Source organism: Rhinolophus ferrumequinum, chromosome 16, assembly GCF_004115265.2.
Source record: "Rhinolophus ferrumequinum isolate MPI-CBG mRhiFer1 chromosome 16, mRhiFer1_v1.p, whole genome shotgun sequence".
Classification (NCBI taxonomy): Eukaryota; Metazoa; Chordata; class Mammalia; order Chiroptera; family Rhinolophidae; genus Rhinolophus; species Rhinolophus ferrumequinum.
Genome location: NC_046299.1, coordinates 31,942,206 through 31,956,053, shown reverse-complemented (window position 1 = coordinate 31,956,053; position 13,848 = coordinate 31,942,206). Strand labels below are relative to the sequence as shown.

At 40.4% G+C, this 13,848-nt stretch overlaps 1 protein-coding gene across 1 annotated transcript; it reads left to right on the top strand.

Moving 5' to 3' along the window:
- The first annotated feature begins 538 nt into the window (after nucleotides 1-538).
- IFIT5 (interferon induced protein with tetratricopeptide repeats 5) lies at nucleotides 539-12,773 on the top strand. Its single transcript, XM_033131267.1, has 2 exons — nucleotides 539-772; nucleotides 9,767-12,773. The coding sequence occupies exons 1-2, from the start codon at nucleotides 768-770 to the stop codon at nucleotides 11,208-11,210; spliced, it is 1,449 nt and encodes a 482-aa protein (XP_032987158.1). The 5' UTR covers nucleotides 539-767; the 3' UTR covers nucleotides 11,211-12,773.
- Nucleotides 12,774-13,848: the final 1,075 nt, after the last annotated feature.

Genomic DNA, 13,848 nt, shown 5'->3' with positions numbered 1-13,848 from the left:
AATACTCTCACACAATTGTTGAGTGGGGGTGTACGAACCTTTACAAAGCTATTAGGCAGTATCTACTAAAATTTTAAATTTATATACATTTTGACCAAAAATATCGCTAAATTTACCCAATGGAAATAATGGCACCACTGCACATCGTTGCAGTGCTTATTGAATCAAAACTGGAAGTGGTACTTCAGTTTCAATTTAGGATGAACACAGCTGGAAGGAGTATCACTGCCACCCTTACAACAAAAATAACGCTGAACAATCTCCTGTCATTAAAAAAAAAAGAAGAAGAAAAAAAGAGTTAATCCAGCGGTACGCGGATTCAGGGAGACCAACGTCCAGAGGCCTAGATGCTTAATTCAACTCTAAAGGAGCTTGCGTTTTGCAAACGTCTCCCGCGGGCCCCTAAATCCAGCCCGGGGGTGGGGAGGGGGGAGTGGTCCCCACGCATCCCTTCCAGAAGTTTCCGTTTCCTGGAGCTGGACTCCGCCTAGCCCAGGATCAGATTTACTCTCTAGTTTCCTTTTCCCGCTCCGGTCCTGCCTTTAACAAAGACAAATGCCCTCGCACGGACCGAGCGCAGCAGCCGCCTAGTGGGAAGCGCGCACCCGCCAGCCCGTCCACACCGCGGCGCACGCGCACACGCACACGCACGTCCCGCTCCGACGCCCGCGCGCATCCCGCCGCCCGGCTGCGGGAGAGTCGGGTCCTGAGGAGGACGCCTGTGGGGTCTTGCCTCCTTCCTGGAAGGTCCTCAGAGCCCAGCCACCATGAGGTAAGGGCTTTTCCCGCTGCCCCGCCCAAACTGGGTAGTCCTTTGTTTCACACTGGGGTTCTCCTTTCATTCCGTTAAGCGACGCAGCGCTGCGGCTCTTTTATTAAGAGGCCGAGCTCCCCGTGCCCGGCAGCCAGGCGTCCGCATCGGGACGCTTCCCCGGCGCCCTGTCCAGGTCCCGGGCGTCTGAAATCGGGCTTGACCAGGATGGTGTCCGAGCGGACGCTTCCCCGGCGTCGCGACCCTCCCTGGCGTCCGCACTGTCGGGCTGGGCGGCCAGGCGACGAGCCCGGGGAGGTCTGTCCTCTCCCTGCGGCCGCAGTGGCGACTGTGCTTGGTTCGCGCCCCCCCACACACCCCCCCAGGCTCCCCACCCCCAGCGTCATGCCGCGCTGCTTCTACGTGGCGCTGGTCTCCTTAGGCCCTCGCCTTTCTCCCCTTCCCAAGCCTGCAGCTGCCGTGCCCTCCCTTTGGCAGACGTGCTTTGGCCGCAGCCCCAGGCGGCACGTTTGCCTCCTGCCATTTTGCCTTCTGATCTCTGGGTCGGAGTTCTGCCCTTCCCGTGAGCTCCCTTTGAACCACGGACGGATTGTGACTGTTCCGCCCAATCCGCTATGTTACCAGGATTTCTTTATCTGGCTCCTTCACTAGTGTACGGTGATGGCGGCCTCGTCTCGCCTTGTTTTGTATCCGCAGGGGCTAGCACCCTGCCAGCATGTGATCCGGGAACCCTTCCCGCCTAGTAAGTCGAGGAATGAGAGGTGAAGCTCCTGGGCTCCCGGAGCCGACAGTCCTTTGTTCTGCTAGTCGGGTGCCCCAAAGCAAAGTTGCTGAAACTCGGGGAGTCTGTTCTCACATGTGAAAATTCATGGCATCCCTCTCCTAGGACTTCGGGAAGGGTTAATTAACTGCTTAGCCCATGCTATTTGCACACGCTGGCTATTGTTAGAAGCAAAATAATAATAATAATAATAAGTCCCTAACTTTTAACGTTTGTGAGAAGGGAGGGAGGTATTAGGAAGGGCCTGAAGAAACAAAGAGGAAAAGGAGGGGTGCACTATGTGTGTCTGTGCAGAGTGGGGTGGAGGAAGGGGGGACCTCGCTGGGGATTGTCTCCCAAGGACATCGAAAGACTGCTTCTGCCTAGACAAAAAACATGTACTGAAGCATGAATGTTGCCTCTTCAGACATAATTGCCTCTCTCTGCCAGCTTCCCAGAGACAAGGTTTAAAGTGTAAGCAGACAAAGTTTTTAAAACATACAACTTCTCCTGGCCTCCCAGTTGTGTGTAAATCTCACAGACTGAGCATAGCACTTCAGTGGCTGACCGAATGTCCCTTTGAGATCTCCCAAATACCTTCATAATACCCGAGGCAGCCCTCCTCATCTTTTTTGGGGGGCTAGGCTGGTAGAAACCTTCAGGAACAGAGACCAGTGGTTCTTTTACTCGGTGGATGGGCACAGTGCTGATACGCCCATATTGTTGGGGAGCTGAGCAGGCTGTTAAGGCCATGGCAATGCTTGCCCATGAGTTTGGTGCAGTTACACCAGAGAAAGAAACGACTACCAAGAGACAGTCATGCCATGTTTCCCAGTGAGGACCATAGGAAACAGTTCAAAACCCATTTTCAAAATCCAAACATGGAGCCAGAGACAGAGCATGTCATATATAAAGACAAGCGGGATAGGGAAGACTTGAAGTGGGAAAAAGTTTGGAACCATTAGCAGAAAGGGAAAAACTAGCAGGAATTCCTTCATCTGAAATTTAGGTGCTTTTTATGGTAGGCATATACCTGGGCGTAAGCTGCTAGCATGTAATCGCATTCATTCCTTCAACAAATATTTATTTATTGAGCTTCTATTATACACCTGGAATAATAGATGCTAGGGACACAGAGGTGAAAAAACAAAATCAGAACAAGGTCTCCGCTCTCATGGGGCTTACATTTAAATGGGGGAAGTAGGTAAACAATAGATAGGTGAGTAACTAATCAACATAATTCAGAAAGTGGTGAGAGCTATAAGGAAAATAAAATAGTATAATGGCCTAAGAGAGTAACCTAGAATGGAGGGGTCTATTTTAGATAGCTCTGCCACAGACAGCGTCTTAAATAAGGAATATTTGAGCTGAGTTACTAGTCATTCAAAGATTAGGACCAGAGCATGCCGAGTGGAGTAGAAACAACAGGTGTAAAAATCCTCGAACTTGCTGTGTTCGAGATAGGAAGAAGATATGTCTAAAACAGTGAATGAGGAGAGGGTGAATGAGGGTAGTAGATTGGATGGGTAGACAAGGCCCGCTCCTTTAGGGACTTGTAGGACATAGCAGGGGCTAGATTAATAGCTAAGGGTATTGGGAAGCCATTGAGAGATTTTAAGCCAGAAGGCTAACATCATCTGGTTTACATTTTCAGAAGTGTACTAGTAAGTACTATGTGGGAACCAAAAGTGGAAGCAGGGAAAGCAAATTTTGCCCCAGCTCAAAGGAAAGATAATTATTGTTTAAACTAGGAAAATAGCAGTAGAAATGGAGAAAAGGGGAGGATTTGAGTTGTATCTGGAAGGTAGAATTAACAGGATTTGGAAGAAGGGTTGAGAGAAAAGGAATCAAAGATTATTCCTCTGTTCCTTGGTCTGTGGAACTAAAAGATGCCAAATAAAGTGAGGAAGACTAAGGAGGGAACAGACTCAAGGGACTCAGGTTTCTGTATTGGATGTTTGTTTGGGATGCCAAATGAACTTCTCATTGAAGATGCATGTGAACTAAAAATTAGATAAGTCTGGAATTCCGGGGAGAGATCAGAGATACAGGAAATACTCTGGAAGGTCATCAGCATATATAACAACGTGCTTAATTGAATTGTGGGGAAAAGCATTTTAATTCACTTAATAATGATAATTATATCTTTGAAAACTAAGATTCTTGCACTTCCTTCAGCTCACTTTTAACATATTTTTACCCAGTTCTTTTGTTGTTTGAGAAAATCACGAATCATCCTTAAATAAATAGATCTCTCTGTTAAACCCTGTCTAAAGCACTCTGCACAGCACATCCTGGTGAGAAGTAGCTCCATCTCAAAACAACTCCAACAAAGTAGAATATTTGTGACTTTAGATTGAGGGCTCAGATTTGAAATCACTGTTTTCTTAACCCGAGATGTTTAAATATCTGGCGTGTCTCTTCCAATGGTCGTCACACAAACCTCTTACCTGCTCTTTAAGCTGCTCTAAAATCCCTTTTTGTGTTCTTTTTAGGTCTTCCTGAGGCAAAGCGAATTCTACATGCATTAGATGTATCCTATGTTTTAACTATGTATCCTATGTATCCTATGTATCTATGTTGTTATAGAACAAGCAAATTGTTCTATAAACAAACAAATTGTTCTATAAACAAGCAAATTGTTCTATAAAACAAGCTCCAATTTTTATTTTAGAGGTAGTGCAGTATTATGGTTGAAAGGCCTAAGCTTTTGAGTCAGGCTAGGCTTGGCTCTTAGCTCAGCCACTTTATAGCTGTGTAACCTTTAGACATTTAATTTAAACTGTATCTGCCAGTCTTCATCCATAAAATTGTGAAAATAATAAGAGGTTGTTATAAAAATGAAGTGTAATTTATATAAAGTGCTTGGTACACTGCCCAGCATGTAGTCAACTATCAAGCAATGGTAGATTTAGTTACTTAATGTTTTTTGAGAACTCATCTGATTCTAGATAGTATATTATAAGCAGTGTACATTTATACCATTGAGTTGAATCTGCAGTGAACCCAGGTCAGGTACATAAAGTTGTTTTTTCAAATATATCCTTGTTTTCCATTTAATTTAGCTCTTCACCTTGAATAAAATAGAACTTTCAAGTTAAAGGAGAGCTCTACCCTGTTGGGCTTGAGGCCTTTTTATCCAGTAAGCCCTATAGGCCCATTGTCTCTAATTGTCCCATGCAGTAGCCACCAGTCCTATATGACTGTGTTAATTAAAGTAAATAAAACTAAAAATTCACTTCCTCCATTGTCCTGGCTACATTTCAAGTGATCAGTGGCCATATGTGGCTAGCGTCTACCATAGTGTATAGCATAGATAAGACCATTTCATCATGGCAGGAAGTTCTATTGGAAAACTCGTCTAGCACCTACAATCACTAAAATGTGGGATCTTTATATATATGTGTATATTTATATACACAAAGAGAGAAAGAGAATAAATATGAAAAAATTATAGAATTGAAATTAATAAGCTAATTTAAATTGTCTACTAAATATGATACTTAGTCAACTATTAGTGTTTACATTTAGTATTTATTACAAAATGAAAAACATTTCGTGAAGTACTATATTAGATTATAAATATGAAATGGTTTTATTTTCCTAATCAGTACTGCTAATTGTGCAATTAATCCAGTTCTCTAACTTTTCCGTCGCTTTAGGCTATTAGGACAGCCCCTTTCCAGGTCCAAAAGACTCTGTCCAATTCAGTTTAAAACTTCAATCTCATGTTTGATTCAAAGCACTCTTTTCCTCCTTCCTAACCCCCAGCAAATATTGATATAAGTGCTATGAAGAACAGGAAAAAGACTAGACTTTAGGATGGTTGGCAAGGTGGGTGGGGGTGCAGCTTTACCTAAGGTGGTCAGGAGTAGGCCTCTTCAGAGAGGTGCGATTTGAGCCAAGACCAGAATTTCAAGAATAAGCCCTAGAACTCTTTTATGAAGAATGCACAGAGGAAGGGAATAAAAAGCAGGTACAAATGCCCTGAGGTAGGTGCATACTTGGCCTAAGACATAATAAACAATGAAGTTTTTTTTTAAAGGCCAGTATGGCTGGAGTGCAGTCCATGAGAGGAAAGTGGTACAAAATGAGGCTGGAGAAATAGACATGGGCCAGATAATGAAGGCCATGGCAACCACGGTTAGGGGTTTGGGGCTGGAGATAAAGATTTGAGTATTAACAATGAATAGGTTCACTTTTGCTTTATAGTCCATCTTTCTTGCAATTATTCTTCCCTCTCCCACAAGCATCATTTCTCCCTTAATACTGGATCATTCCCGCTGGCATATCACTAAATCATTAAAAATATCGTGATGTTTTTTGTTTACAATTCCTCCAGCCTCCCTCCAGCCATAGCTCTACCTCTCTACTCCCTTTATAGTGAAATTCCTTACAAGAGTGCCCTATATTCCCCATGTCCACTTCACCTCCCAGGATTCCTTCAACCCACTCCAGTAATGTTTTCATCCCTACCATTCTATTAAAACTTATCAAGGTCCCCCACAACTTGACTCCTGCCAAAACAGTGATCTCTTCTCTGTCCTCATTTTCTCAACATCTTAGAATCATTTTATACATTGAATAGTATCTCTTTTTTGAAATAAACATTTTCTTCTTTAGCCTTTCACAACAACAGGTTTCTTTGTTTTCCTGCACCCTGACTGGTTATTCTTTCTTGGACTCTTTTCCTGGTCCTTCTATGCTGATTGACCTAGAGTAAATTACAACTTAGTTTTTGACCTTCTCTATGCTCATTCCTTAGGCAGTTTCATTCTGGATCTCCTGGTTTTAAAGTTCATCTGCATGCTGACTCCCAATTTTATATCCTTTGTTCTACCTTCACTCCTCTTCATCTCCAGATTTTTCTTCATTAACATTCAACTATATACTTGACATCTTCACTTGAATGTTTAATAGACACCTCAGTTAACATTTCCAAATAGTTCTCTTGATTTATCACTCAGTTCCTGAAGTCAAAAGCATAGGAATCATCCTTGATATCCTTTTTCCCTCATGGCCCTCCCCATACCCAATTCATCAGAAAGACCTGTCAGTTCTGCCTCCAAAATACAACCATCCAGTCCTCACTAATCCTCTGCTACCACCCGAGTGTAAATTTGCATCATCTCTTCTTGGAGTCCTTCATCACTTGCCTTCATATCCCTTTCAGGGGAGATTTGCTCTGGCCATGCTATGTAAGTTGGAACTACCTCCCAGACACCCTGCCAGCCATCCATTTCACTCTCCTACTTTATTTTTCTCCTTAACACTTATTATCATCTCACATACGCTATGTTTTCATTTATTTTTTTGTCTTTTAACGGCACACCCCAACCCTGTTAGAATATAAGCTACATGAAGTAAGGATTTTTTTTTCTATTTTGTTCACTGCTGTAGCCCCAATACTTAGAACAGTGTCCTGCATATAGTAGGCTCTCAATAAATATTTATTGCATGAATACTTCCCCCACCAGTTTCCCAACTTCCTCTCTTGACCCTCTATGGTCCATTCTCCACAAAGCAGCCAGAGGGATTTTTTTTTTTAAACCTAGACCAAACATTTTCATTTCCCTACTTGAAATTTTTTTCTCCGGTGGTTTCCCATTGCAATTAGGATAAAATTTATATCCCTTATCATAGCCTATCAAGCCCTGCATCATATGTCCCTTCCAACTCCTCCTCCTCATCTCTTGCTATGCTTTTTGTTTATGCTTCAACCACACTTCCTTCTGTCTCCTGAATACTCCAAATTTATTCTGACATCAGGGTGTGCACTTGCTGGTACCTGAGCCCAAACGAGGGTTTGTCACCTCAGCATTACTGACATTTTGGGCTAGATCATTCTTGATTGTTGGGGCTGACCTGTGCATTATAGGATATTTAGCAGTAGCCCTCGCCTTGATCCTGTAGATGCCAGTAGCCATTCCTCCTGTGGTGACTTACCAAAATTGTCTCCACACATGGCCAAATGTCCCCTGGGGGAAGGGCAAAATCACCACGCAGTTGATAAGCTCTGGCTTAGACCTTTCTGCCCTCAGATCTTCTATGCCTCCCTTTCATTGTTGAGATTTTACTTCAATTGTGCTTTTCACAAGAGCTATTCCTTGACAATCATAACTAAGTACCCCATCCCTCCCACCACTGAATCCCATTACTCTGATTTTTTTTTCTTCTTAACACTATTAGTGTCCAGGATTACGTTGTTCGTTGATTTGTATACATGTTTATTTTCTGTCAACACCTTTTGTTCCTTTCTCTCCCAAAATGGAATTACCATGAAGAAAGGGCCTTCTTCTGTCTTGTTCACTACTATATCCACTACAACTAGAATGTTGCCTGGCATGTATCATGTGGGATGGTCAATAAATGTTCATTGATAGAAATATTACTGTAGTTCCCATAAACATTTATACAAATATGTATTTACATTGTATATACAAGGGGGGTAGTCCTGTGTGCAGCATAAAAGGAAATACACGCACACTACACTGTACACTGTTTATCTCATAATTAGAGCATTTCCCTCTTTGAGAAACCCTAAGTAATTTTTTTGTATATTTCTTGTGGCGTTTAATTATGACCAATAGTAGATTTAGAAATCTTTCGTGATTGCCTAACCACTACCATCAAACAAACAAATAAAACTAGGTATATTAATCAGGACTTTTGTCAGTTGTAGACAGTAGAAACCCAACTCAATATTAAGCAAGAAGAGATTTGCTTAACTAAACAGAAGTCCCTGGGTAGACAAGGTGATCCAGGCAAGAATGGATGCAGGTATTTCGTCAGTATCATGAGCTATCTGCCTTTCTTCCTGTCTAAGCTCTGCTTTCCTCTATGTCAGATTCTTTCTCAGGCAGGCTCTCTCCAAGAATTTGGAAAGATGGCCACTCCGAGCTTATATTCTACAAGTGTAAATTTTTTTGAAGGAAGAGATAATTTCAGCAAAATTATATTTAATTGGACATTCTCCAAATAAATCACTAGAACCAGGAAATGGCTGGAATATCTTGTGCCTTCCCACAGACTGAAATGAAGGGTAGACACCCATCTAAAAATCACATGGACGGAGAGTAAGGGGAGCCGGTTGTTCCACAAAGGAAAACCAAAAGAAGGGGTCCTCACCAAGTAAGAACCCAGATGTCCAGAACACTGGCCTATAATATACCCTTCCTGGGTCACTTCCATGGGACTTAATTGGAATGCTGAGTTATAATTGACTGTGTACTTATAATGTAAACGCTGTATAAGCAGGGCTGTCTTGTTCAGAGTTACATTCCCAGGGTTGTTCAGAAGATCTTGCACATAAAAGGCTCTTATTAATAAATAACTGTTTCTTATCCTTTCCTTACCCCTTCTTCTTCCTAGTTTCAGAGACAGTGTTTCCAACGGGCCCTGCAGAGGTTACACTGTGTCTCGCACAAAAGGAGCTCAATAAGTATTTCTTGTGGTGAAGTGAATATTAGGGGCAATGATAAGTTAATAATAGGCGTCAGCCTTTATTGCCCACAACCCCAGAGGTCAGAAGGATGTGGCACTTACATGAAAAACTACTAAGCTTCCTTTGGGCTTTTCCCCATCTTTATCTAAATGTTTGTTACTCCCTTTTTATCTCTCTCAAACTGACGTTTCTCTCAATCTCTTGGTATACCTGTTGCTGTCTGTATCTGTGCCTGTTTTCTAGGCTTTTCTTCTTTCCTCCTTTCCTCCTTCCTTCCTTCTCTCTCCTGCTTCCTTCCTTTCTTTCCCTGCAAAAATGATATATTCGTGTAGCTTCTCTGTCTCCCTTAATGTACTTCCATTTCTCATTTCTCACCTTCTCTTTTTCTCTCCCTTACCACTCATAATACAGAAATGAAAACTTTATATTAATTATTGACTATGTATATATTTATTCTTAATTTTCAAGTCTAGTAAATAAAACATCTAAATTGCCCCTTTCTAAAAATAGGTGGTCCTTGTGGGTTAGTGACTGCCAAAAGGAAATAGATACCCTGTAACAGAAAACGCTGTCATCTCCAGAATTGGTTTTGCAGTAAATAATGACAGTTTCATGAAATATTTCTAGGACATAACTGTACACAGAGGAAACTAGTATAAAGTTATGGGAACCTATAACTATAAGATCAAATAAAAGATAAAATTGGTTGTTAAGCAAAGAACAGTGTTTAAGGTTTAAAAATTGTTTCCTTTATTTCTTCAAAAATTAAAAAGGATTTTATCTTTGACAGTGAAATTCCTAAGGACTCCTTGAAGACCTTTCTGTTGGAGTTAGAATGCCACTTTACCTGGAATTTACTGAAGGAAGACATTGATCTGTTTGATGTGGAAGATACAATTGGGCAACAGCTTGAGTTTCTTACCACAAAATCCAGGCTCACTCTTTATAACTTACTGGCCTATGTGAAACACCTAAAAGGCCAAAATAAAGATGCCCTGGAGTGCTTGGAACAAGCAGAAGAAATAATCCAGCGGGAACATTCAGACAAAGAAGAAGTACGCAGTTTGGTCACTTGGGGAAACTACGCCTGGGTGTATTACCACATGGACCAGCTTACGGAAGCTCAGAAGTACACAGACAAGGTAGGGAATGTCTGCAGGAAATTGTCCAGTCCTTTCAACCACAAGTTGGAGTGTCCTGAGATTGACTGTGAGAAAGGGTGGGCACTCTTGAAATTTGGAGGAAAGTATTACCAAAAGGCTAAAGCAGCTTTTGAGAAGGCTCTGGAAGTGGAACCTGACAATCCAGAATTTAACATCGGCTATGCCATCACAGTGTATCGGCTGGACGATTCTGACAGAGAAGGTTCTATAAAGAGCTTCTCCCTGGGTCCTCTGAGGAAGGCTGTTACCCTGAACCCAGATAACACCTACATTAAGGTTTTCCTGGCACTGAAGCTTCAAGACGTACATGCTGAAGCTGAAGGGGAAAAGTATATTGAAGAAATCCTGGACCAGATATCATCCCAACCTTATGTCCTTCGTTACGCAGCCAAATTCTACAGGAGAAAAAATTCTTGGGACAAAGCTCTTGAGCTTTTGAAAAAGGCCTTGGAGGTGACACCGACCTCTTCTTTCCTACATCACCAAATGGGACTTTGCTATAGAGCACAAATGATCCAAATCAAGAAGGCCACACGCAACAGACCTAAAGGAAAAGATAAACTGAAAGTTGATGGGTTGATTACATCTGCTATATTTCATTTCAAGGCAGCTGTGGAACGAGACTCTATGTTTGCATTTGCCTACACGGATCTGGCCAACATGTACGCTGAGGCAGGCCAGTACAGCAATGCTGAAGACATTTTCCAGAAAGCCCTTCGTCTGGAGAACATAACTGATGATCACAAACATCAGATCCACTACCACTATGGCCGCTTTCAGGAATTTCACCGTAAATCAGAAAGTACTGCCATCCACCATTACTTAGAAGCCTTAAAGGTCAAAGACAGGTCCTCCCTACGTACCAAATTGACAAGTGCGCTAAAGAAATTGGCTACCAAGAAACTTGGTCACAATGCCTCAGATGTGCAGAGTTTAAGTGCCCTAGGGTTTGTTTACAAGCTGGAGGGAGAAAAGAGGCAAGCGGCGGAGTACTATGAGAGGGCCCAAAAGATAGATCCAGAAAACGCAGAATTCCTTACTGCTCTCTGTGAGCTGCGACTTTCCATTTAACTCCATATGCTAGAAATCAGTTCTAAAGCTCTTCTCTCTATTTTGGGTTCTTATACTTTTGTTTGTTTTAATCCATGGTTCATTACAGAGCCAGTTTTTATTGAATGGTGGTTGTGTATCAGGCATCATTTAAATATTTTATATACGTTATGATGAATCATTTACTGTTTTCTACTTTTTTTTAATTAAAATACTATAATCCATTAAGAAACAGCAACATTCCAGCTGTTGTAACTTTTAAAAATGGCATGGCCATTATGACTTTATACCCCTTATCTCTGCTATTTATAATAATTTTCTGATTATTTTCCATATTACTTATGCAGTGAGTATAATCTACATAAGCCTTTGATACTTAGGTCAGGAACACTCTTTCAGGGGTACAAAATTATGTTAAACTCTTAATTATGTACCTTTCAAAAGGTTGAACTTTCCAGTTATAAGTGTTCTGACTTCGATGAGGATATTTAACTGTCAAGCAGATAGTCACCTAAAGAATCCTCTTTGTTGGAAGAAAAAAGTTCATAATAAAAAGTTTGTCATCTCTGATGACTTCAATAAAAGAAAAAACTAGAACATGAAAAAAGAAGATGTCCTCAAATATAGAACTTTAGGGTCCCGTGAGAAATCAGAAGTATTAACTCCCAAAATGTTCATTAAGTAGCTAGAAATAGTTATGAGAAAAAATGAATAATAGAAAATCATTAGTCTCAAGTTTCTCTGGTTCTTTTAACTAGAAGAATAAACCTAAACTGAATCTAGGTGGAATTAATTTTTTCCAGTTAGAATTGCAGTATTTTTAGGTTAAAATAATTGATATGGAAAGCAGACCAATTGAGAAATTGGGAAAATGGGTAAAGTAGATGTCCCTAACCTATATCCCTAGAATACCAAGATTCAGTGAGTTAGTTTTGGGTCTGGATTGGGTATAGTTGTCATACCCCCAATTTCTGGCCTTTGGTTAACTGTTTTAGTATTCCGTCTTACTTCTGTGAAGCTTTTTCTTTTGTCTGAAGTTTTCAGATTGACAAGTTTTCCTATAGATCCTCCAAGAATAGTTAGGCCCTGCTTTCAGTTTTAATACCTAATTTAAAGGGTCATTGCTAAGGGCTCTTATCCCAGGAGACTTTTTAAATTGGGAGGTTGCTAAAAGTGGCTTCTCTAATGTTTCTTTGATTATAAACTATACAATTGTATTTACCACCACAGTATTAGTGCAAGAGTGTGCCATATGATTTAATTCTCTATACCTCCAATGTAGCTCTTAAAACTAATGTGTATGTGTGTTTTTTACTTTTTGTTGCTATTTTTATTTTTTTAATGTCTATTATGATTTTGATTATTATAAAAGTAGTGAGTTCTCATTGTAAAATTTCAAATAATGCAGAAGTATATGAATTTAAAAGTAAGAGCACTCCCTTCATCCTGCCCCAATTCTACACCCCCAAGGTAAACTGTTAACAATTTGATATGTATCCTTCCAGATATTTTTTTTCTATGCATATTCGAACATACATATATACTGCAATGTATTTCATGAATTAAAATTTTTTAAATGTTTTACTTAAGTCCCTGCTGTTTTTGTTTATTTTGCTCATTTTATTTTTTTATTTAAAAAGGGAGAACAGGGAAGGGAATGACCTTTACTCAAATATGGTAGAAGTTCAGGACTGGAAGTCCTGATCTAGTAGTAGAAGATTTGTCACATTTTGCAGCAAGTATTTTGTTTTGCAGCAGGTCATTTTTTCTCATTGGAAATAATGTAATCAAGGTTATATTCCCAAGTAGGCACTTAACATGCAATGAAATAGTTAAGGTATCAAAACAAAGATATAACTATCAGCCTCTATATTTAGATCTTAGACCATAAGGTCTATTAAATGACTTTAAAATTCAATAGATATTAAACCATTGAAATATATAAGAAGTTATAACAGGCTAAGAAAGCAAAAAGCAGCATAAGAAAAACTACAACTAAAATATTGAACTAAAATTACTATGTTTATAATAACTTTAAATTTTGTCAATAATTATACTTGCTTTACTAAAGTTTATAACTCTTTAGAGATAATTTCATACTCTTGGGTTTAAAAAAGACCTCAGAGTTGACTGTTATCAACTGTCAAAACTTCCAAGTTTTGATGGCTTGAATTATCTTCCTAAATGATAATTTCATCTTCACATAGCCCTTATTCTTAGAAATTTATCCCTTCCATTTAACTGAAGACTTACAGCCTGGAGTGTATACATTTTGGTCTGTCTTTAGTGACCTCAAAGAGCTAATCTTTTTCAACAAACCAAAAATAGGCCCAGGGAAGTGGTTGTAATTTCCCTTCAGGGTCATTTGACCCTTCGGGAAGAGAGAAGTGCCTCTTTCCCAAATCTTCAAGGTGCTCTTGGAAACTGTTTTGTTCAGTAAAGCTATGTCACTAACCCCACAAAAGCTGAGCAAAACCCTTTCCACAGGTGAATCAGCTGGCAGGAAAACTGCTTCAGAGTAATGGAACTCTTGAACACATTTTCTGTGTCCTCTGGGTACAGAACTAGTCTCAGCAGTTGATCACGGGGTATCTACTAGAGTTTCAAGGACAATACAGGCAGTCACTGTTCCTTTCAAGATTGAGCCCATACAAATTAT